Source organism: Hypanus sabinus, chromosome 7 (assembly GCF_030144855.1).
Source record: "Hypanus sabinus isolate sHypSab1 chromosome 7, sHypSab1.hap1, whole genome shotgun sequence".
Lineage (NCBI taxonomy): Eukaryota > Metazoa > Chordata > Chondrichthyes > Myliobatiformes > Dasyatidae > Hypanus > Hypanus sabinus.
In genome coordinates, this window is record NC_082712.1 from 146,841,287 (window position 1) to 146,866,663 (window position 25,377).

The following is a 25,377-nucleotide window of genomic DNA, read 5'->3' on the forward strand; positions in this document are numbered from 1 at the left end:
TCTTGGTAGTTGTAGAAATGATTTTGAATCTTTTCAAGTAATAATGTTAAGCATAAAGCTAACGTAATTTGGTAATGCTGCAATCAGCTCAAAAGAAAATGATGTCACTTATGCTAGAACTACATTGCAACTTTTCTAACGATCTGTAGAAAATAAGACTGAAAAGAGCAAAGATATTGCCATGTTTGGATTCCTGATATACCATATGGTAGCCATTCAATATAAATATTCAATGAATACTACCTGGTCTCTTTCTTGAACTCCAGTTTTCTGTCTAATTGTATATCCCTTGATTACCTTAGTGTTCAAAAATTATGGATGACAGCTTCAAATATACTCAATGACTGAGCATTGGTCAATCCCTAGAAAATTCTAAAATTCAGCATCCTCTCAGTGAAGAAATTGCCTCATGAGCTCATTATATATGAACATTCTGTTTGGACTTTGTCCCTAAACTAGTCCCTCTGTCTCGTGAAGCAATGTTACAATGTCCTCCCACATTTCACAGTGTTGACTTAATAAGACTGCCTCATGTTTATGAGATCACATGAAGAACATGAAATCAAAGCAGGAAAGGGTTATGGTTTATTAGGTCTACCCTGCCACTTAGTATAATCTGCTACAGACTCATCTCTTCTGTGCCAGTTCCCATACCCTTTAATTACTAGATCTTTCAAAAAATAATCTACTTGCTCTTAAAGTACCACAAATAATCTATGCTCAGTAACTTCTGTGACAGAGAATTCCAGTGATACATCACCGTTTGTGAAAACTATCTACATTACTCAGTTTTAAATGACTATCCCCTAATCTTCTAATTAAACTCCCTTGTTTCTAATTCTCCCCCAGAGTAAGTATCTCCCAACCTCCTGTCATGCTCCACAAAGACGTTTTGTATGTTTCAATGAAATCATTCCTCTATTTTCTGAACTTCAAGTTGTATAGATCTAATTTCTTCAGATGCTTGTGATAGGATATCTCTCACATTTGGGGTATTAGCCTAATTGGACTGTCTCCAAAGTTAATATATCCTTTCTTAAATAAGGTAAGCAAAGCTCAGTTGTCCAGATGTGGCCTCACTAGTAAGCTGTACAGTTTATTAATACTTATCTATTTCTAAAATCTAATCCTTTTGCATTTTAGGCCAAAATGTCAACTGTCTTCCTAACCACTTACTGTACCTGCCTGACATCTATTAGCAATTCATGCACAAGATCACCTGAAATCTTTCTCCATTTAGATAGAGATTCCTTTAGATTCCTCTTACTAATGTGTATAATTATGCATTTTCCAAGTGATCTCTCTTTGCCAGTTTTGCACCTGCTCACTCAATGTATCTGCATTCAGTTGTAGAGCCCCAATATTGCAACATGAACTCCCAACTCTTTTGGTGTCACCGGTAAAATTGAAGACTTTACATTCTTCCATCTCCACTAGATCATCGATGTAAAATGTAACCTCCAATAACCAATCTTTAAGGTACTTCACTGGGTCCATTCTTCCAGCCTGAAAAAGACCCATTGAATCCATCTCCCTATTTTCTATGTGATTTAAAGACTCATATCATGGTCTCTTCAGCACCAGTCTTGGATTTGGCATTGTGTCAATTGTTTTCTGAAAATCTGTATACATTTACATCTAAGGATTTGTCTCCATCAACTCTGTTTGTTGCATTCTCGAAGAACTGTAGCAAATTTGTCAAACGTGATTTATCTTTCATAGAGACATGTTGACCTCATTAGATTACATCAAGTATTTTGAATAATTCGCTGTTTCTTCCTTGATTACAGACCACAGATAGCTATTCTTTTAACTGTATTGAATTTAAACAACATAAATCGGCAGATTATGTGTAACAATCTAAACTTTCTAAAACAAAACATTGGTAATGCTACCAACCAGACCAATAATTGTGCTAGGCTTTGACAATTCCTTGAGAAGTGAAAAAGACTCCAGTTTTGAGTTTCCAGCACAAATTCTAATAATACTAATTCTCCACTAGTTAGCTGATGGTTGATAGATAAAGAATAAACATCAGCTTGTAAAGGGAAGCATAATCAAACACTGTTAGCTCCTTTTGCTATTTTTAGATAACTCACTTGAAATGATAGCTTCACAGGAAAAATTCCTCTTCAGAGAGCTGGAGAGTTACTAAAATGATTGTGTGATGAACATTGTGCTGAAAATCTGATCTCCGTCTATTTCAGCAGATATTCTCTGCTTTCTAGTCAGTGTACACAAATGGATGTTTTTATCCATGTATTGTGGGATATCAGCTTTTAATGCCTTGCCAGCTTTTTCCCCAGTAATATTACAATCCTGTAAACTCTATTTGCAGTGGCAATTGCAGTAACTCTGAACCGTTTGGGATTAAGATTTCTTTTAATTATGCAGTTAGTAATAATTTTATAATGATAAATATTTATTGCTGCTAAGCTTAAAAGCAGCTGATATTGAAAAGCTTCTGGTTCGTAATTGGTTCTTTTTCTTATATTTTCCTTACAACAGGATTGGTGAAGCTTGGAGTCCACTGTGTAACATGTCAAAAGGTTGCAATAAAGATCGTCAACAGAGAGAAGCTCAGTGAGTCTGTGCTAATGAAGGTAATGGCCTATTGGGAGGCTTCCAATAAATTTCTCCACTTTAACACTACTGCTAACAAAATTAATTTCATTCATTATATAAAACAAATAGAGTTATAATCTATCCTTTACCTGAATATTAATCACTGATAATTATCAGAGACACAATGGAAACAAATGCTGCATTAGTCTTGTTGAGAAATAACACACTGTAGACTTCTACTATGTGATTGCTTTGCATTGGACCAAGTTTGATTATGAAGTGCTTTGGGGGTTTAGTTGGCACCAAGTTTTGCATTTACTTCCTTATGTTTACTGTTCTTGCAATGCCTTCTGTTCTCTACTTGTACTTGCACTGGGACATTTACACAGGGCAAAATATTTGCAGAAAGGAGCTGAGGGAAAAAATTCACATCAATTACTTTTCACACCTTAACATGTGCATGATGATGGATTTATGGCTGAGAGAAAGCATGTGAGAGGTTTATTTTAATGATAAATGGGCTGACACAAAACTTGTGAAATTAAAGTCCAAGTGGAAATTATTGCAGACTGTTTATTGCAGACTGTTGTGAGGAAACTCTAAGGATCCAATTAAATCAGGTGAGCTTAGATACTCTTTAAGAAGTTTTGCCAATAGAATCTTGATACAAACCTTTATTAATCTGCACTGTTTGGACCCCCATCTCTGGGGAGCAAATATTGTATATAGAACAGGACTATATCAGAGTTTTAGCTATGCTGTGTGACAAATGAATGATCTGTCCATGAACCTTCGGCGAATTTCTCTTGTCATGTTTCACAGCGAGCAAGAAATAAAAAGCTGATGCTCTTTAGAAGCAATTCTGCAGGAATAACTGAGCAGCAAAGGAACTGAAGTTTCAAATTAACATTATTTAGACTTCATCAGCAGCATGAGATAGTTTGCAGTAATGGAGCAAGTATGGTCTAATTGATTATGATAATAATTGATCTGGATGTTAGGCTTATCATGTGGCTGATACTACCGTATAATCCCTTTACACTCAGAGAAGGAAGCCACTTGCCCTATCACACCTGTAATGGTGCTAACTCTCTTATTGCAGCCATTTGCTCTCATCCCATTTTCTGCCGCCTCCCCCAAGAGGCATTCCATGGTTTATATTCCAGTAATATATTACGGTTCCTTGTGCTGTTGCTGAAAAATTACACATACAGGCTTTCAGGCCAAATAATTATTAATTTATTGCTTACTATACACAGTTAAAAGGTTATGCCCTTTTAGCAGCAGTACAGAGTAATAGTGATTTAATTTTCAAAAAATGCACATTGAGGTTGAAATAACTTTCACAATTAGTATTCACAGCTGTATTGAATTGTATATATTGAGATATTGTGAAGGAATACTTGCAGAGAAATTCCAGCTTGCCGTTAGGGCCATAGGGCTGATTAGGGCAGAGGATCAGGCAGGTGGTCAGGTGGAAGTGAAGATCCACGTCTCCACTGGGAGGCGTGAGCAGTGTGTGGAAGTGGCCAGTCTTGAGTTGATTGCGGGTGATGGGTGGGGGAATTTGGAGTCCTGGCAGACTGACAAGTACATGAGGCTCAAAGATGGAAGATGGGTTTGAAGCATTTTGCTAGTTGAGAGCAGGGGAAAATTGATGGAGAGAGTAATATGGAGCCAGGCCTGGTGAGAGTGTGGCAGATTGGATGGTGTAGAAGGATCAGGACAGGGGCTAGTTGGGGAAAGGTAAATAAATGGAAGATGGATATGAATGATCAGCGGTCAGGCATGTGGAAAGGATTGGGAATCCTTGGACTGGGGATGAGAGGAGTCTGGGGCAATTGCACCATTAGAATGAGAGAAATTAGTGGTGATGGGAACTAGTGTTGGGGGCTGAGCTATATCTAACTAATTATTAAGGTTAAAATGGAAATGAATGGGGCTCAAATCTAGCACCACTTCACTCAAATCTAAAGACTTAATTGGCTGCTTCCAGGACAAAGCGGTCTAATTTTTCCTCCAGTGCTTCTTTAGGAGCTGTATATGATGTTCTTCACATTGCATCAGGTACACAAATGTAACTCTTGTCAGGAGGTTAATGATCAAATTTTGGATGATTGAGAAAAGACTCCAAATTGATTGTTATCACTTTTCACTCCTTGGTATGCATGTTTACAATTGCACAACACTGAAATTTGATATTTACACATCAAATAACTAGCATTTCATTTTGCATCCTTTTCATTAAAGAATGTAATTTTTGATAGTTATGGACTGAAAGCTAAAATCATACCGTGGCTTGGTTTAGTCCACATTTTAAGCCACCTCATTTGAATATACTTTGGATACATTAAAATGAGAAAGTACTAGGTTTAATATTTGTTTATCCTTGCATGGAATCTATCACGTAATAGCACTTACCCAAATGTTTATGGTACCTGACTAAGTCAAGTGCCTAAAGAGAAAGAAAGGGTCTAATCTTCTTTGTCACTTACAAAGAATTCTTTAATAGTTTGTTCATTTGTGGGTTTATGCAGAGACACTCAGTCACATAAAGCTAGAACACCTTATACTGCAATTATATTTACAGACTTTGCTAAGGCAAGAATGGGGGAAAATGCACAAGAGGTGCATGATTGAAAAAATACTGATTGAGATATACTGCATCTGCAGCATAAAATCAAAGAAGCATTTATATACGCACTTCATTTCACAATACTATTGGTATCGGTGTGTGTATATGTCTTAAACCATTTCACTGCTCTTCCTCCATTAAGACCCTTATTAAGATTTATCTCAGACTCGGTTTTAACTCCCATTGAATTTATAGTCCATTATTGAGTTATCATGAAATATTTTGGAATGCTTTTCTACTTCAGATATGATGTATCAGTGCAAGCTGTTCCATTTATTCTTTTCAATATCTTATATCTTTTATTGGTTCAGTCTACTGATTTTTTTGAAGACTGTTATTTAATAAATCTAAAGTGCCTTCTCATTATCAGTTTTCTTTGGCTACTATCATCAATTTTAATGCAGTGTTCCCATCTTCTTTAATTCCTGCTACAATCTTGTCAAGAGTTCATGAGCTTGGCCCCAATTCTTTTCAAACACTGAACAACAGTGTTGGTAAAGCTGCAACTACCCCAGAGCTGCTTTAAAAAACACATTAATCTACTTTTCCCAATACTACTCTTTTCCAGGCAACCTCTACTAAACTGTTCTATTTGTAATAGCATGCAGAATGTCCAAAGAGAGAAATGGATATAGATGCAAAAATTCAATGCTTTTGTATATTTGAAAATTTTATTACCGAAATAAGCACAGAGAACATTATTAGAATAAACTACACAAAAAGTGTTCAACACTTTTTTAGGGAAGAATGAAGAAAATCAGTATAGAATCATGGATACTGGTCTAAAGGTTGTGTAGGAGCAGAGGTTCCTGGAGGCATACAGTATGTGCACAAATTATTGAATATGGCAGGATAGGTAGAGGAAAACATTGATAATGCATTTTTCAATTTTAGTGGTAGAGGAACAAAGTATAAAAGTAGGATATTAAGCTGAGCCTTTATTATAGAATGGTGCAGCTTCATTTATTATAATGATATTTACTTATTTGGAGTGTCACAGGATCTTAGCAATTGGCACAATGCTATTACAGCACCAGTGACGCGGGTTCAAATCTGCCGCCATCTGTAAGAAACTTGTACGTTTTCCCCGTGGCTGCGTGGGTTTCCTTCAGGTGTTCTGACATTCCTGCATTCTAAAGATCTACAGGATAGTAGGTCAATTGGTCACATGGGTGTAATTATGAGGCACAGGCTCACTGGGCCGGAATCCCTAAATAAATAAGGCTGTATCCCTAAATAAATAAGTAAATTTCAAGTGTTGTGCTCCATTCTGGTTGTCGCCTTATAGGATTGATATGTAGGAATTTGAAAAAGTCCACTGGTGACTTACAAGGTAGGTTAGAAATGCTGGATGTTGCAAAAGTGCTGCATTTTGTGCATCTTGCTCTGGACTTCCAGCATCTGCAGAATCTTTTGTGTTTAGAAATGCTGTGACCATTTAATTTGGAACAAGATGTTGAGGGGAGAGTTGATACAAGTATGTAAAGTTAAGGGTCCGGATCGAGGATAGAAGAAGGCCATTCCAACTGGTGGAAAGGTTGAGGACGAGAGGTACAGGACAATTAAGAGCACCATAAGAAGCTATGTGTTTTGTACATTGTGGTTGGAATCTGGAATGCACTGCTTGTAACTCACACAGTGCTGGGGGAGCTCAGCAGGTTAGGCAGCAGCTATGGAAAAAGAGTAAACGATGTTTTGGGCCGATAGTCCTGATGAAGGGTCTCGGCCTGAAACGTCGACTGTTTACACTTTTCCATAGATGCTGCTTGACCTGCTGAGTTCCACAGGCAGCATCTTGTGGGTGTTGCTCCGGATTTCCAGCATCTGCAGATTTTCTCTGGTTTGCACTGCTTGTAGATATGGTGGAGGCAAGTTCCAGTACGACCTTCGCGAGAGAACTGACTAAGAATACAGTGGCAGATTTGTGGAGGTAATGGAGAAAGTTGAGTTGTTCTGGCAGAGAGCCATTGTGGATGTGTGGTCTCCTATGTAGTTGCCATTCTATGATTGTATCAATTTACCCCTACAAATCCACTGATTAGAATTTTTCCCTCCTACGTAGATGACTGGGATTTTTCTTTAAAATTTCTGATGAAAATGGCAGAATAATTGAAAATTTCTTGCTTAATGACTGAACTTCTGCAAGGGTTTATTCAGCTTCAGTTAATAATGAAAAAGAAACAATAAGTAGAAAATACCATTTAATAAAGAACCACAGGAACCACTAATAGGTATTTTAATGCAATCAGTGTTGGTTTGGTTGTTCAGCAATGTCACTTATAACGTTTTACAGTTGATTCACTTTGTTTTTTGACATATCTGAATGATTAAAGTGGAATTTGCAACAGACATGTAGATTAAGAGGATTAAGTGAAAGAATGTGCATATCTTTTGCTGTACTTCAAAGAATATTATTTTAAGCTGACCATTGTGAGCCAGCAATTTAATAATATATCTTTCATTCTTACCCTTCCCAATGCAGTTCGTATTTGGCTTTGTGCACATTTCACATATTTCATGTGACAGCAACATATTTGAATTTTCTTGAAATACCTATATAATGCAAGTGTGATGTTGCTGCCATGGAGATGGGTGTGGCTTAAGGGAAAGGAATTTTAGGTGCCCATGTTATATCCTGACAGAACCAGAATTTGAAACTGTTTGAAAATTTTATAACTAACTGGTCCTGAGTTGGATTAAATTTACAGATGTTCAAGGTCTATTGAGTCTCTGGAACTATTAACCCAGCAGAAGTACAGCCCAGCCTTTTCAAAACTGCCTTGCCATACATTCCAGCAGATGCCTGAGTGTTAATCCTTCTGTCCTGCTTTTATATGCTTGCAGTCAACAGTGGGTAGATCCTTACTTCTTGGTTGGCATTATCTTGTGTGCTCTTTGAGGCAAGGTAGCATCTGTAGAATTCTGTAAAATTCAATAAGGCACAATATGCTTGCGGGCAGAGTATTTTAAGGAGAAAGATGTAAATTTTATGCTGAGCATATACAACTGCCAAGTAAATTACTGTTCGGAATTTGTCACACTGCTGTTGTCAGCAGGAAAATGAAAAGTCAACCTTAGGCACCAGCATTGCAAGTTTGGAATCTCAACTTTTATTGGGATATTTCTTATATTCAGCAGAAAATATAAATTTTATTCTGAACACAGTGCCAGCCCAAATACTGGAATATGCACCATTTCTTCTTTCTTTTGGAGCATGCAATAAATATGAATGTGGTTTAGTGTTTGATTGTCTAGGAATCACTAGGTCTCAAAGGCACAATCAGGAAGGAGCATTTCACAGAGAGTGAGTTGGAACAAAAAGATATAAATAAAAGAGACCGCAACTCTAAAAACAGAAAATGCTTGAAATATTAAGCAGGTCAGACAAGATCGTTGAAGGGTCTATGACCTGAAATATTAATTCTTCTTCTTTCTTCGTATGCTGACTGATCTCTTGAGTATTTCCAGCTTTCTAGTTTTTACTTCAGACTTCCAGCATCTGCATTTTGTTTTATTTTCATAAGTTTAAGTTTGCTGAGAAAAGAACCAGAAGCAATTTTTTTTTCAATGATATGAATAAATAGTGTTTGGAATTTAATGCTTCATGGAGTGGTGCCATAGATTCAGCAGTAATATTCAAACAAAAATTGGAAAGATACTGAAAGGCAAAAAATGCATTGATATGGGTAAGAACTGGGAATAGAATGATGGGTATTGCCTTTTGAAAGACAGGTCCCTTTTAGCTGAATGGCTTCACTGTATGCTGTATTTTCCTATGATTTATCCAATAGCCCTTTAGTAAAGTAGAAACTTAAATCAATTTTCTTTCTTTGTGTTATCTTCCAGCTCAATTTAACTCAGCTTCTAGTTGTCCTTTAGATATATGGCTGTATCAGCTCCTGACTTTCTTTACTTTCTGAGTACCATGTATTCCTGGATATCAAATGAACCTCAATCACTTGGATTTGGCCATCTTACTGATTATTCCACTCTAGTTATCAGTAAGCTAATAAGCCTCAGTTATGTGGTGTTCTGTACCTTGGGGAACTTTTACTCTACAGTGCAATATCCTTTTGGTAAACTCAACCACACATTGATTTGGTGTTACAGGATACAGGTGATTGTGTCTCACACTGCTTGAGGCAAATAGAGTGAGTGCAAGAATAGCTCTGACAAAAAAAAAAAGAAGCAATAATGGAAAATAGTTTTTGAAAAATTTCAATTTTGAGCAGTGATATGTAGCTCTGGTATTTTCAGAGCTGTAATTCCTTTATTGGAATGTCCTTTTAAAGAATACTGCTACCAAAATACCCCAGGATATTTAATAGTAGGAGGGTTTATTGACAAGCAGAGCAGTTTTGTTATTCCTGTGGATTTTATTAATCACGGTGTCTGCTATTAGACAAGTAGTTTAATTATGGCAGTTTTACCATAAACCTAATCAAATTCTAGTGGTCTTCTTGCTGTGAAACTCGGTGGAAAACGTTTTGTCACTATAATGCCAGATGGTGTCAGCTTGATAGCAATACAAACACATTCCTCTTTCAAGATTACCTGGTCGCTTTGGAGTCTGGACAGTGCACTACGCACAATGTTGTACACTAGAGCGTTTTTATATATTAAAGGGAGAGACGAAGCAACAATTGTTAATTTTTCAATCACGTGCCTGTGGGTAATTTAAAATGAATACCATCCAGCTGCACATCTGTAGGTAGGTGTCCACTGTCTGTAGTAACAGCTTGGCACCTTGCTCTTCAGCAAATTAATAAGCACTCTGTATTAAGGTTTGATCTGTTCTGTATTATGAGCAATATTTATTTATGATGCTATAGCATGTTCAGGGCTAACTTTGAGGAATGGAGACCCAACAATAATGAGGCAGAGGTTCTCTCAGTGGCCTGGATACTGGTTTAACAGCTTAACAGTATAGCTGCAAGTCTACTCTGCTCTGATCCTGATGCAATCCAAATCAGTAACTGTTATGTGTTGAGAGTTGATTTGAAAAATCCTCTGCACTTCAGTTTTAAGGTGCACTTATGCTATGAGCAGTGAGGAATCTGGGACAAGACTAAAAGACTGTGCATAATCTTTAAGTGGTCTGGACTGTGAGTTGATCAAGGCAATGGCAGCACAGGTTACTTGTTCACTTCTTGAGATGTGGCAGCTTTAATTGTTAAAGATGAAGTGGTGAATGCGGGCTCACTTTTGACATTTAAGAAAAACTTGGACAGGTATATGGATGAGAGGGGTTTGGAGGGATATGGCCCAGGTGCAGGTCAGTGGGACTAGGCAGAAAAATGGTTTGACACAGCCAAGAAGGGCCAAAAGGCCTGTTTCTGTGCTTTAATGTTCTATGGTTCTAAAGATCAAAAAGGAATAAATATGGCAGGAAGTCACATTTCAAAGCATCTGAGCCAGAATTTGCTGGAAAAAAAACTTTGGTGTATTTGAATACCACATGCTATACTGGCAAATCAACAAGTCAGTATTGGCCAGAAAGAAATACCCATGTATTATGAGCTTAAGACATAGATAGTCTGTCAGTATCCTAGGGCCAAAATGTTTAATAGTAGAAGGCATGCATTTGAGATAAGAAGGGTAATGTTCAAAGGATAAGTGTGGGAGAGTTTATTTATAGAGAATAGTGATGGAGATAGTTAATCTCATGGAAATGAAGAGAATAGAAGGATATGGATCATAGTACAAGTGGAAGGGCTATGATGCCATTAACTTAATTAATTTAACAAAACATTGTGTGCTAAATGGCCCATTTTTCTGCTGTACTGTTCTATGTATTGGTCGCTTTCAAAAGGAAGTTAGATAAATAGTTCAAGGTAAAAATGCACAAATAAGGAAAAGCATTAAACAATGACACTGCTTTGCTCTTGTGTATGGACTTAATGCTTCTTTAGCGAAGTCATAATTGTTAATATTTGTTAATCATCTACCACTGCATAGAAAGTAAACTATGTAATCTCATTCAAGTGATAATTAAAATTGATTTTTAAAGTATTTTTCTCTTTATCCTCTCAATTGTTTTCTTTTTATCTTCATTCAGTTGTGCTTTGCCTCTCTTTATATCTCTTCTGAATTTGATGTAACATTTAATTAATTTGTTCTAATTCATCTTTTCTTTTCTGTTCTTATATTAATTTCTTTCTCTGAAATCAATTTGGTTAAGAAGATACAACGTAACTTTAACCTGGCATTTACAGGATTCCCTGTGGATGAGAAGCAAAGTATAATTGGCTAGTTGGGATGCACAGTGGAAACCCACATCAAGGAATACAGAGGTGTATCTGTTTGGGTTACCCAGGGAAATCCTCAGTAGCAGAATATTGCATTCGCAATGGCTATAGGACTGACTTCGATGGCACAAGACTACTGTGCCATGCCAATGACTTTTGGGACCTCCTTGTGAAGGAAGCAATTGAAATAAAACTAGAGGAGAAGAATTTTAACAAAATTAAAGGTCTCGCTCTAAATAAGAAATGAAATTTGATTGTAAACAAGGCGGGACAGTGGAAACTTGATTGGATGAGGACCAACCAATCAGGAGGGATGGACAATGGAGGTATAAATACCAGCAGACTAGACACGCCCAGGCATCATCCCTGTTGAAGATGGCAGAGTTTGGCATTGAAATGTTGTTAATATCAATACCTGTACCTGGCTGGAAGCATGAGAAGAGTTTATTCATCATATATGCTGGGAAAGCACGAGATCCTTTTTCAACCTATTTTCTCAAACATATCAAAAGTGATATAAATCGCAGCAGATGAATTTAATAGCAGTTGTTGCTGCTATTTTTCATCAATGTTGCAAATTCTGCATTGTGCTGACTCTACCATTTATCAGAAACTGTGTGATCAAACTTTTTAAACCAAAAGGTAAATGGATATGCTCTTGAATAAAAGAGGATAACTACAGTCATCTATTGAGATGTTCCCAGAACCAATGATCTCACTTCAAGGACTCTTTATCTTGTTACTTATTGTTATTTATTTATATTTGCATTTGCACAGTTTATTTTCTTCTATGCTCTTGCTCTTTCATTGATCATGTTTACAGTTACTATTCTATATTTTTGTTGAGTATGCCTACAGAAAAAAGAATCTCAGAGTTTTATGTGGTAACATGTAGGTATTCTGATAATAAATTTTACTTTGAACTTTAACAAAGCTGCTGAGAAGTGTTGTACTTGAGGAAAAAATATTACTCCCTTCATATAAATGAGATCTTCTAAAATATTAAAGAAATGACTGTTACATAGCAGTATTGAGGAGGGACTACAGCATTTTCTTAATTTCTTAGGTTCAGTCACAATTGCTCTGAACTTCGTTTGATCTCAGCTGAGCTTCAGGAGACAACATCATTTTTAGAATATTGAATTAGGTGGTAGTAGCAGAGGAATATAAGAGTCTATTACTTTTGCAAAAATGGACTGCTTGCTGGCACGTGGAACAGTATTCAGTCTGATAATTTGAAGAAATCCCATGCTGAAGCTTCAAACAGTTAGGCAAAATGACCAATGTACCAGAATATCTCTGCACTGCTCTGTGACATTGCTGTAAAGTGTATTTATTTAACTTCTGAATGATCATGGAATTTTTGAACAGTGGTGGCATGTGGTATTCAGTTCTCCTTTGTAAACGTTTGCCTAATTCATAATTACTCATGTAATGCACTTTATAATTTGGACAACAAAACTTTATTTCTATGAAGTGATGGAGCTCCATGGCTACATTGAGAAAAAGCCCTTTGCCTCATTTCACTCTACAGTTTTCAAGGATTAGTTTGCCTGTTCTTACTTCTGTCAGTTAGCTATATATTTTTTCTCATGCTATTTTCATCCATGTATCATATTCTTGCTTCTGCTACTAGGGGAAGCAGCTTGCTTCTTGACAAGCTCCAGTGACCTTTCTTTGGTACTGTGCTTCTCGCTGTAGTTACCTGTGTCAATAACCACAGGCACACGGAAAAGAACTGATGAAGAGATGGGTATACCTAGCATTCCTGATCATTAGTGCATTATGAATAGCTGGGCATTGATGCTGTGACAGTGTGTCAAATATCATGCCTGACTTGCACAATGTAACTGATCATGCTTGTCTGTGTCAACCAAGGTATTAAGAAAAATGATTAGCTCAGTGGGTAAGGTCACAGAACAGTGCAGAGATGTTCTGGTACCATGGACAGATACCCCATGGTATAGTAGCTGTCTGCTGTGAATTATAAGGAATAGACTTTGACTTGATGTGCAAATGTCAATTACAGTCATTCACTTGTAGTTTCTAGACTTAATTTAGACAGCACTGAAATAATCAACAGTTACCATGTTTCATTTAGATGAAAATAGAAGAAACTGAAAACTGTGTACGACTTGAGTTTGGTAACTTTAAATAAATGGAAATAGATCAGGCAAATTATTTAGCTGTAGAGTTAAACATATGAAACATTAAGCGTTTTCAAGAATGCATTTCCAGATGTTTGTTGCCAACACCAGCTCCATCTTTACTCCTCTACTGCCTGTACGTTGTTTGATGAATAAAGATTGTTTGATGATAGAAACCATTGTCCTGTCATAGTTCTAAATTCATATCAATCTTGTTTCAATTTTTCACAAGACAAGTTCTTTATCTCAGGAATCAACCTTAACTGAACTGCCTCAAATTATTTTTGTCACGTGTATTGAGATATAATGGAAAAAAAACTTGTCTTGCTTGCTGTCTGTACAAGTTATTTAATTACGGTATAGTACACTAAGGTAATTAAATGTTAAATAAGTGTTACAGTGATGGAGAAAGTGCAGTGCAGGTAGACAATGAGGGTAAAGATCATAATGGGGAGGGTTTGTGAGGTTAAAAGTCCATTTTATTGTACTAGAGAGCTATTCAATTGTTGTATAACAATGGGATAGAAGCTGTCCCTGAGCCTGGTGGTGCGTGCTCTCAGATATTTGTATATTTTTGCCCAATTGGAGGGGGAGGGGCATGGAGAAAGAGTAGAAGAGAGAATGTCTGTGAGGGGTGGGATCTTTGATTATGTTGGCTGCTTTACTGAGGCAGCAACATGTGTAGACCGTGTCCGTGGAGAGGAGGCTGTTTTGCTGAGCTGCATTGACAACTGTCTGCAGGTTTTTGTGGTCACGGACAGAGGATTCCATTCCAAGCCTTAATGAATCTAAATAGGATGCTTTCTATAGTACATTGATCAAAGTTGCTGAAGGTCAAAGGAAACTTACCAAATATCTTTTGATTTGTGAGGAAGTAGAGGCACTAGTGAGCCTTCAAAATAAAATGTCTTGTATGTAAACCAAATACAGCAAAATAAACCAGTTTAATACAAATTATCTTCCCTATTGTCTTGAATCTCCATTCAAGCAGGAGGATGCAGTCAAGACCTAAAGTACAAATATCTTTGCCATGCGTGTCTCTTAATAACAAATAGTTCCGTATTTTTTTAATATTTCCCTTTCTAGAGCTTGGGTCTGGTAGTCTTTAAACAGTAATAGTGTATGACAAGTAGGAAGTGCAGCAATTAGATATGAACCTACCTATAACCAAACTTCTTCCCAGAAACATTGTGGAAATCATTTTGTTTTTAATCCACAAATGTTTGCCCCTGGCAGTAGCTTTATTGATTGAGGTATTTGATGTGTGAAAAACTGGGAACTGTGAGTCCTGGGGAGATGAGCATAAAGACCACTTTCTGACTTATTTAAGTAGTTGTTGGAATATTCATATTTAATTTGTTTGCATATGTTAAAAAAGTGAAAATATTGGCATCCTCTGAATGTATCTCTGATGCATAAAGTGGGCTTTGAGTCTTGGATTTTGATCTGAATTTCATGACAACTCATGAGCGGTAACTGTTTTCTTCAATTATGATCAGCCATTTGTTATTCTCCCTTTCAGTCTTTCCCTCATCTGCTAAGGCGCTTAAATCCAAATCAATAGACTATATTTTTCTTATTCAAGTGCTTATCTTTCAATGTACAATATTGTGGTTATATAGCCTTTTCATATCTTTTTGAATAGTTTTCATTGAATAGTGATTAGGAGTGATCTGAAATACTGAATTTGTATTTGGTGTAGGGAGCCTGGGCTCACTTATCAACAGCAACTGAATCTGCAGTAGTAACATAATACTCACGAAGCTTTTATCTTGCAGTCTGTTTATGAACAAAAACAACCAGGACTTTGATTTTTACCCCTGGGTAGATTTTGGCAGGTTACATAGTGAGACAAATTAGTGACCTGGACCACATTAATGTGATATGACCACCTTCTCATTTGGAATCGCAATCCATGTTCTCCTTTCATTCCCCCCTCTTCCACACACCTACCTTAACCATCACCTACCATCATCTGTCACTTACCAGCTTGTACCCCATCCCCTCCCCCACCTTATTTTGGCTTCTTCTCCCTTTCCAGTCCTGATGAAGTGTCTCAGCATGAAACATCAACCATTTTATCCCCCTCCATAGATGCTGACTGACCGACTGAATTCCTCCAATCGCTCTGGAATTGCCGCACCTGCAAAATCTCGTGTGTTTATAAGTGGGAAATGAATGCCTTCCTCATTTTATCTTCAGATGAATTGGGGAAGAGGATACACTCAGTAGCCACTTTTTTAGGTACATTTGACCATGTGTTCCTTCATACAAGTACCTGATCGACCAATCACATGCCATCAACTCTAAGCATAGACCCATGCAGACTTGGTCAAGAGGTTTATTTGTTGATCAGATCAAACATCAGAATAGGGAAGAAATGTGATCTGAGTGACTTTGACCTTGCAATGATTGTTGGTGCCAGATGGGGTGATTTGAATATCTCAGCAACTGCTGATCTCCTGGGATTTTCACACAGTCTCGAGATTTTATAGAGAATGGTGCAAAAAACCAGAAAACATCTGATGGCAGCAATTCTGTGGGCAAAAACTGTAGAATGAGAGCAGTCAGTGTAAAATGGCCAAGCTGCTTCAAGTTGACAGGAAGGTTGACACCAACTCAAATAACAATGTGTTGCAACAGTGGTGTACAGAAGAGATCTCTGAATGTACTACACATTGAAACTTGAAGTGGATGGCCTACAACAGCAGTAGACTATGAACAAACATTGGAGGTATCTGATAAAGTGTCCTCTGTGTACACATCCGTGCTGTTATTGACAGTTTGTTGGATCTGAGCCACTTCGGCATTGCCTGTGATGGTTTTTGTTAGTGTCATTAAGGCAATGTGAGATGATGTGGTCAACAAAATATAACCTCTCTAGGCCATTAAAAAATAGACTGCTCTGGAAGTGGTTATCAGTGATAATTGGCACATATCAAATCAAAACATCTGTTAAATAAAGCTTTTGAAACAACAACAGAGAATGCTGGCTGTGCAAGTTGAGTAATCTCAGGAGATGTAGTTCAGAGGTCTGTTGAGTTTGATAGAGAAAAAGCCATGGTTAGAGAAAACTGAATATATCTTAAAGGACTGGTATGGAAGGTTTCATTATCAGAACAAATACATTAGAGATTGACAGTCTGGAAGAATAGAATAATATCCTTGCATCATGGGTAGATGGGAAAAGATGCAGTTGAAATAGTTGCATGAGTCTGGGTTTATGTAGGATTCCTGACTGATCTATTGCCTGGGATAGAAATGTCAAAGAAGGAGGAAATCAGAAATTGAACATGTGAATGTTAGAACAGGACGTAAAATTCAGTCTACTAATCGTAAAGATCTTGAGGAGGAAACGGTAGAAGTAAGCTATGCATATTTTGGGAGACAATGAAGCTGAAGTTGTAAAGAGAAGATCTGTTGAGATATCTATGAATGGAGACAATCCTGTTAACATTTGATTTTATATGTTCTGCTTCAAATTGTTTCTGTATCTGTTTGTTCCAAATGTCTTTATTTTAAAATGTTACCTTGATAACCGTAGTCTGCAACTTCAGACATTTCCTCTGTTCTCTTCATTCGTTCCACTCTCTACAAGTTGCTTGTTTACATGTCCTTTGCAGAGCTGGTTAAGGGTCTGTGACCAGGACCATTGTCTCTATTTTTCTCTCTGCTGATGCTTTTCAATCTGAGCTCTTCCAGCACTCACTGATTCACTGCTTTTGTTAAACAAAGTGGTTAGATGTGGCTTGTGTTTTGGATATCCCTTCAATTTTTTTAAAAATTGTTGATCAAAATGATCCTTCCAACCACATGAACTGGTTAGGCATCTTTCTACTTACAGTTTGTGTTAGATTTCTCTTAAATCTCTCCTGTGCTGATTATATGAGTCAACTTATAAACCACAGTTTATTAGCCTGTTAAAGCACACTGTTGACCTCATATGCTAATGATATCCATGTTCAATTGTGGCTCTGTGAGGCAAGTTGAGAAGCTGTTAGTTATAAACACACTTTGACCAACTTCAAAGCTCCATGAGCAAACTCTTATTGATGCACCAAATGCACCAACCTTATAGATTTCTTGATATAAACTAAAGACAGCGTACTTCTATTGTGAACTTAGTGGAACCAAAGGAACTATTTTAAAAGGTCAATGGTTGGGTATACTTTGTAGAGAAAAAGACTAGTTTTCAGACACTGGTACTTTAGAAACAATTTATAATTTGTTGGAATGAAACTTGATTTTCTGTTCTTAATGTAAGGGGGTAAAATGGTGCTTTAGGTTAAAATACGCAGTTTACTGATTTGCAAATATTACTTTATTTAAATGAAATTCCTTATTGAGATTATTTTCCCTAAAGAAAATTTATTGTTTGGCAACACACAAAACACTGGAGGAACTCAGGAGATCAGGCAGCATCTATGGAAAAGAATAACTATTTGATGTTTTGGGCTGAGACCCTTCTTCAGGATCTTATTGTGCAGAATGTTTTTGATTAAACCTTTTTTTGCCAGGAGAGCATCCAGCCCAGTTGGGGAAACTGGCCAAGTACTAAAGATGCATACTGATCAACCGGCTGAAATATTCACTGATATCTTTAATCTTTCACTTTGGCAGTCTGAAGCATCTGCCTACTTCAAGCAGGCTTCAGTTATACCGATGTCCAAGAAGAATGTGGTAATCTCTGTCAACAACTATCGTACAGTAGCACTTAAGACCACTGTTATGAAGTGCTTTGAGAGGTTGGTATTGAAAGATATTAATTTCTTCCTGAGAAGCGACTTGGATCCACTCCAGTTTGCCTACCGGCACAAAAGGTTAACATCAAATGCTATTGGAATCCCTGGAACACATGGACAGTGAAGATTCATCCATCAGGATGCTCTTCATTGGCTACAGTTCAGCATTCAATGATAATATCCCCTCAAAATTAATCAATAACCTTCAAGACCTTGGCCTCAATACCATCTTGTGCAATTGAACCCTCGATTTCCTGACTTGCAAACTGCAGCAGTACAGATTAGTAAAAACATCTCCACAATCTCCATCAGCACAGGTGCACCACAAGGCTGTGTGGTTAGCCCCCTGCTCTACTCACTTTACACTTCTGATTCTGAGGCTAATCACAGCTCCAATAACATTTTTAAGTTTGCTAGCAACACTACTGTCATAGGCCAAATCAAAAGTGGTGATAAATCAGCATATAGGAGTGAGACTGAACGTCTGGCTGAGTGGTGCCTCAACAACAACCTCTTACTCAGTGTCAGCAAGACAAAAACTGATTACTGACTTCAGGAGGGGGAAACCGGAGGTCCATGAGCCAATTATTATCAGGGCATCGGAGGTGGAGAAGGTCAGCAACTTTAAAGTTTTCAGTGCTGTAATTTCAGAGGATCTGTCCTGGGCCCAACACGTAATGCCATTATAAATAAAACAAAGCAGTGCCTCTACTTCCTTAGAATTTTGCAAAGATTCAGCATGTCATCTAAAACTTTGACAAACTTCAGTAGATGTGTGGTGCAGAGTATATTGACTGGTTGTATCACGATCTGGTAGGGAAACACCAATGCCTTTGAATGGAAGAGCCTATGAAGAGTAGTGTATATGGCCCAGTTTGTGATAGGCAAAGCCCTCCCCATCACTGAGCACATCCATATGGAGCACTATCACAAGAAAGCAGGGTCCATCATCCAGGTCCCCCACCATCCAGGCCATGTTCTCTTCTCTCTGTTGCAATCAGAACCTGAGGTGCTGGAGCCTCAGGACTCACACCTACAGGTTCAGGGACAGTTATGACCCCTCAGCCCCATCACTGAACTGTTCCCACAACCTGTAGACTCACTTTCAAGGAGTCCTCATCTCACGTTCTTGATATTTATTGCTTGCTCGCTTACTTATTTAATTTATCTATTTATTTATTTTTCTATCTATCTATCTGCTCATTCATTCATTCTTATTTTTTTCCATTTTGTTTTTGGTTGATTGTCCATCCTGTTAAGTGTAGTTTTTCATTGATTATATTGTGTTTCTTGTATTTACTGTGAATGCTGCCATGAGAAAAAGAATCTCAGTATTGCATATGATGTCATTTCTGTACTTTGATAATAAATTTACTTTATGATTTCTACAATGAGTTAGACAAAATTTAGTACTTAGCATATTACTTAACCACCAATTAAAACAATTACTTTGTGGTCGCTATGTCTAATTTGAGACAGGCAGCCATATCTCATCTAAGTTGATATGGTGTTCCATCTTTATTTCGTCATGACAATGACCTAGAGTTCATGGCTGGTGGTGAATTGACAGTGTTCACCGTGACCTCAAAGGCACCTGGCAGCAACAAATTAGTGATCCTTGTGGCAAGAACACCACCTCATGGCTGCTCTAGTCAGTTGTCAGTTCAAAGAGACCTCTGACATCCAGTACCTGTGAAGTTTTCAAAGTATTTGCACAAAGAGAACCATTGAAGAGTTCTCACAGACTTAAGAACAAGAAGAAAAAAGAAACAAAATTTTAATTGATTTTAAAGCATTTGCAGCATGCTAAATGAAGATTAGATCATTAGGGGAGCAGCTGAGGTGACATAAATACACTTTTTAAAATCCATTATAATTTTAAAATATTTATGTGAGGATCTTGCAATAGATATAATTTATTTTAGAGAAAGGCTGCTGCTTAATAATGCATGATATTCCATTAAAATCTCATTTAGATCATGTACGTGGTACAAGATTTTCAGGATATCTTAAAGTGAGATTAGTTCTTGAATGGAGTAAAGACATACAAATTGAAGTGATTTCTTTTGATTCTGTTGGAGAAGGAAGAAAACTGAGCTATCTGTGATGGATGGCAACATGACTGACAGCATCTTTTGCCAGTTTCTGTAAATTCTGTATCTGAGTGTCCCTAAATTACTGTCAGGCTAGCAAAGTAATGATGGCCATCAACAGTAGTTTCTCCATCATAACGAACACATGACACGTGTCAGCAGCTTCATGCTGATCTGGAATTCTCCTCTCTAATTGCCAGAGTGTTTAGTCAACGCTACCAGACACCTGCATTCTGATATGCAGTGGTACAGAACCTGCAGCTCTCTCACACACGGCATGGATGTACAGTTAATTGGCCTTCCAGACTTGATCCAGGTCCCCGAAGTGAAAGAAGACTAGGGTTTGCTCTAAATAATTGAGTCCTCCATTGTCGTGGCTTGCATACACAAGAAGATGTATGTGCTTCATTTATAGTACCACTCTATACATTGCCTTCCGAGAGTCAACTTCAAAGATCAAAATTCAACTTTATTCACCATATGCATTTACATATATGAGGAAATTTCTTTGGTGTGACAGGTTTGAGAAAAGGAGTGGGGTGTAAAAAGCCTCGGGCAATAGCCAGGTCAGTGAAATAACTTGGAATTAAATAGCATTCAATACTGATGTATAAAATGAATCAATAAAGATTCTTAGTTCTCTTGCTGACCCATCCCTGATAGGTTGAAATGAAGTTATGCTTTTCACTACACTTTAAAGATAATTATTTAAATCACTTGCATTTATCTAACACAGAATATACAAGTCTTTGATCTGATCCCAGCTCTTCTTGTGGAAGCACTTTGGAACGTTCCTTTCCAATTGGCCTTTGTCTCTAATCCATTTTAACAAACGTTGTACCAAGCAAAGAACTCAACTTCCTTATAGATGACAGACCCACTATGTGCAACCTGTTTTGAAGTTCCTTCCAAGTTTGAACATGTAGGTCAATTAAATTTTGGTTCAGTCAGGGCACCACAAAAGAAACCACATTCAACAGTTATAAATAATCATATAGAAATTAAGAATTATATATAAAAAGCCAATAAAATTAGTGGTTAAAAGTCAGATATGGAAGAAAATGTGCAAAATTAAATACCGACAAGTATTGACAATGTAAAAAGTGGTTTAAAGTGTCTACAGTACAGTGCAGTGATGGGGGTAATAGACAGAGGGGGTGGGAGCTCCCAACTAGAATATTATTTTCAGTTGCATGTCACACACTGACCAACACACCACAGCAATTTCCTAATAGGCCAGACATATGTAACACTCAGGTTCGGCCCGCATGTGTTTGTCTAGGGGAAGACGGCTTCTGGCCCAGCCAAATGTGAGAAATCTTGTTCGTATGGATGCTTTATGGTACATAAAGTTGATGCTTGGTCTTTGAACAGCACACACAAAATGTTGGCGGAACTCAGCAGGTCAGAAATGAATAAGCAATTGACGTGTGTCACTTGATCCTTGGATGTGACCCTTGAAAAGCATTGTAAAGACTGTTACTATAAATTAAGCACACACTTCTCCTTGTGTATGACTGGGAGAAGAAACTTTTAAGATGGTGTGAATTTCTGATTTTAATGGCCCTATAGCACTTTCCAGAATTGAGCTTTTGGGTAAGTCAGTTTGCTGGGTGCTTGGTGTCTGCAATGATTTTTCCTGCCCATGGCTTTGTCCTGAGTGCATACAAGTTTTGTAGTGATGGCAGATTGCTGCCAATGATCTTTTCCGCTGATGTGACAGTTTTTGCATACTGTGAGAGAGGGCTGCACCAAACCAGACAGTAATGGCTGATGTGATGACATTCCCACTCAGTATAATGTTTCGTTCCCTTGCCTCGTAGCAATGATGGACTGGCCTAGGGAGAACACAGGTAAATTAACTTGCACAAAACACAGGGAATGAGATTGGAAGCTGAAGTAACCTCACTAACATGAGAATGTTTTCCTCTCGTTTGCATTACAATTTTAGCCATTGTGTCTCATGGTTATTTTAAGCTTTGATGTTATATATGAGAAAGTCATATAGCAAGGAAATATCCTCATCAACCCTCCGCCTTGCATCCCTTCCCCACTTCTCCTGCCATCCACTTAAATAGTATCTTGCAGTGTCTATTTAACATATAAACTAATGCGTCTTTGACATGCGAGAAGAATATCAGGAAGACCTATGCCATTGAGAGAAGAACCTGCAAATGCCACAGAAATAGCTTTGAGAGGCAAAATTGAGACTGAGCTGTTGGAATTGTGAAGCAGCAGCACTAACTGCTGAGGCTCTGAGACTACAAAGCTCTCATACGATTAATTGAGGTCATTTTTTTTCCAAGATGTCAGTTCTCGTACTTCAGGGTCTGCTTTTTTCTTGCTTTTCATTCATTCATTCACATTTGACCATTCATTAGTATGTAAATGCAACAGAGACTAGCAGTAGAGTCTCGGAATGCAGCCGTGAATGGGCTAATAAGTTAAACTAATTCTTCAATAGGTTTGACAGTCGACCTTCCTGTTCATACCCCCCCCCACCCCTCAGCACACAGTGTTCAGTCAGCCCCAATGTTTCCCCTCCTCCCCACCCTCCCCTCCAGTTCAACATGTGGATGAACAACACACAGTCTACATCCCTTCCTTTCCCTGCACCTACCACCCACACCTCCACATACCAACCGCTATCGGCCTGATCATCACCTCCTCCAGCCCCCACCGTCCACCAACCCCCCCCCAAAGTCATCATGGACTCACCTTCTGGGCAGCTGTGAAGGGCTCTGGGGAAACTCAGACACGGCAAAGCATTGGGACCGGATGGTGTGAACCCCAAGATCCTGAAGGAGTGTGGACTTCTCCAGAGCATTTTCATTCTGAGTCTCAGCTTGGAAAGGGTCCCCACTACGTGCAAAACATCACGGGTGATTCCAGTACCCAAGAAGGGCAAACAAAAAGTCTTGAATGGCTACTGTCCAGTGGCCCTGACCTCACACATCATGAAAACCCTAGAGAAGCTGGTCCTGGCTCACCTCTGACCCCTGGTCAGATCAGCCCTTGAGCCCCTCCAGTTTGCCTGCCAGGAGCACACTGGTGTTGATGATGCTGTCATCTACCTGGTGAGCAGAGCCTACTCCCATTTGGATAAGCAGGGCAGCACTGTGAGAATCAAGTGCTTTGAATGCAATACAGCCCTTATTGCTGGGGAAAAAGCTACTTCCAATGCAGATTGGCATTTCCATTGTATCCTGGGTAATGGATGACCTGACTGGCAGACCAGAGTTTGTGCAGCTTCAGTGCTGTGTGTCAGACATGGTTATAAACAGCATTGGGGCCCCACAGGGGTCTGTATTGGTTCCTTTTCTGTTTCCCCTGTAAACTTCAGACTTTAGATACAACACTGAGTCATGTCATCTGCAGAAATTCTCTGATGACCCAGCAGTAGTTGGGTGCATAAAGGGAGGACAGGAGGATGAATACAGGTTCTGGTGGAGGACTTTGCCAAATAGTGTAAGTTGAATCATCTGCAGCTCAACATCAGTAAAATAAAGGAGATAGTGATTGTCTTCAGTGTTACGAATGTGACGCAACTCTGAGGGGCCGAAGGGTACAAAGTCGCCCCCTCCTTTTTGAGAATCGCAAGATCGCTATTAATTCGGGTCTGGGACCCAGGAAATGAGATAGAGAGACACGCAGAATACACAAGGTTTGGAATGTGTCCTGGCCTCAGTGAAACGGAGCCACTGATAAAGGCCATTGTCTCTTGGAGACGGAATTGTGTATTGAGTACTGTACTATTCATTGACGCCCTCAGGGGATGACCAGAGTGGGCTGGTTGAGGGATTGCATCATCCCAACCTGATTGACATCTGAGACCCCGTGAGTGAGGATAAAAGAGGGTCTGGGGAACAACCCCTTTAGACGCACCAGGAGAAACGCTAGAAATCCCGTGACAGCGTTTAATAGCGACAGCCGGTGGAGGCTCGTGTGCGTCCTTCCCTTGCCTGGGTTGGTGGGCTCACCACGGAAGAATGGCTTAGCTAAAGGCGAGGCCACGACAATGAGACTCCAATGGATCGAAATCATAAAAGGAAAATTGGCAAGTTTTTCTCCCAAAAATCTCTCTCTCTCTCCAACCATTGCAATCCAGCGGTCCCCAAAAGGCTGCAGCCTGCATGAACTGAGTGACATTTTAATATTTCCATAGGACAATACATTATCCCCTAGACAACGATAGAGCTTATTTCTTTTTGATTATTATTATACCCACACTTGTAGATTCAGTATTGACGACGTATATTATCTGTATAATTGCATTGATATTATTTTTGTGTATTTTTACTAATAAATACTGTTAAAAATAGTATCATCAGACTTCAATGGACGTCTCCATCTTTGCTGGTAAGTGACCCAGTTACGGGGTTTGTAACATCAGGAAGACTAAGCCTGCACTGCACCCTGTTACTATTGATGGTGAGGATGTGGATCTGGTGAGGTCTTACAAGTATCTGGGGTAACACCTGGATGACAGATTTGAGTGGAGCACCAACACAGAGGCTGTGTACAAGAAGGGCCAGAGTTGCCTCTACTTCCAGAGGAGACTGAGATCCTTTGGAGTGTGCAGGCCTCTCCTTCACGTGTTCTACATGTCTGTTGTCGCCAGTACAAACTTCTGTGTGGTGGTGTGGTGGGTCATGGGCATCAATACGGGTTCAATAAACTGATCAGAAAGGCTGGTTCTGTTGTAGGAGTCAGACTGGACACACTGGAGGCTGTGGTAGAACAAAGGACCCTACAGAAAATCCTGGCAATTCTGGACAATGTATCTCACCCTCTGCATGCCACCTTGGCTGAACAGAGGGGCACTTTTAGTAAAAGACTAAGACAACTGCACTGTTCCAGAGCGCGCTGTATGAGCTCATTCTTACCCTCTGCCTTTAGGCTGTATAATGAGTCAAGCTATAATTGGGGAAGTGATGACCCCTTCCT

At 38.6% G+C, this 25,377-nt stretch overlaps 1 protein-coding gene across 1 annotated transcript in view; it reads left to right on the forward strand.

Annotated features, from left to right (window-relative positions):
- Positions 1–25,377, forward strand: part of LOC132397309 (serine/threonine-protein kinase BRSK2) — a 967,719-nt gene that overhangs the window by 307,394 nt on the left and 634,948 nt on the right. The window contains exon 2 of the mRNA XM_059975930.1: positions 2,509–2,603. Coding sequence (XP_059831913.1) covers positions 2,509–2,603 — 95 coding nt within the window. The remainder of the gene's footprint in view (positions 1–2,508; positions 2,604–25,377) is intronic.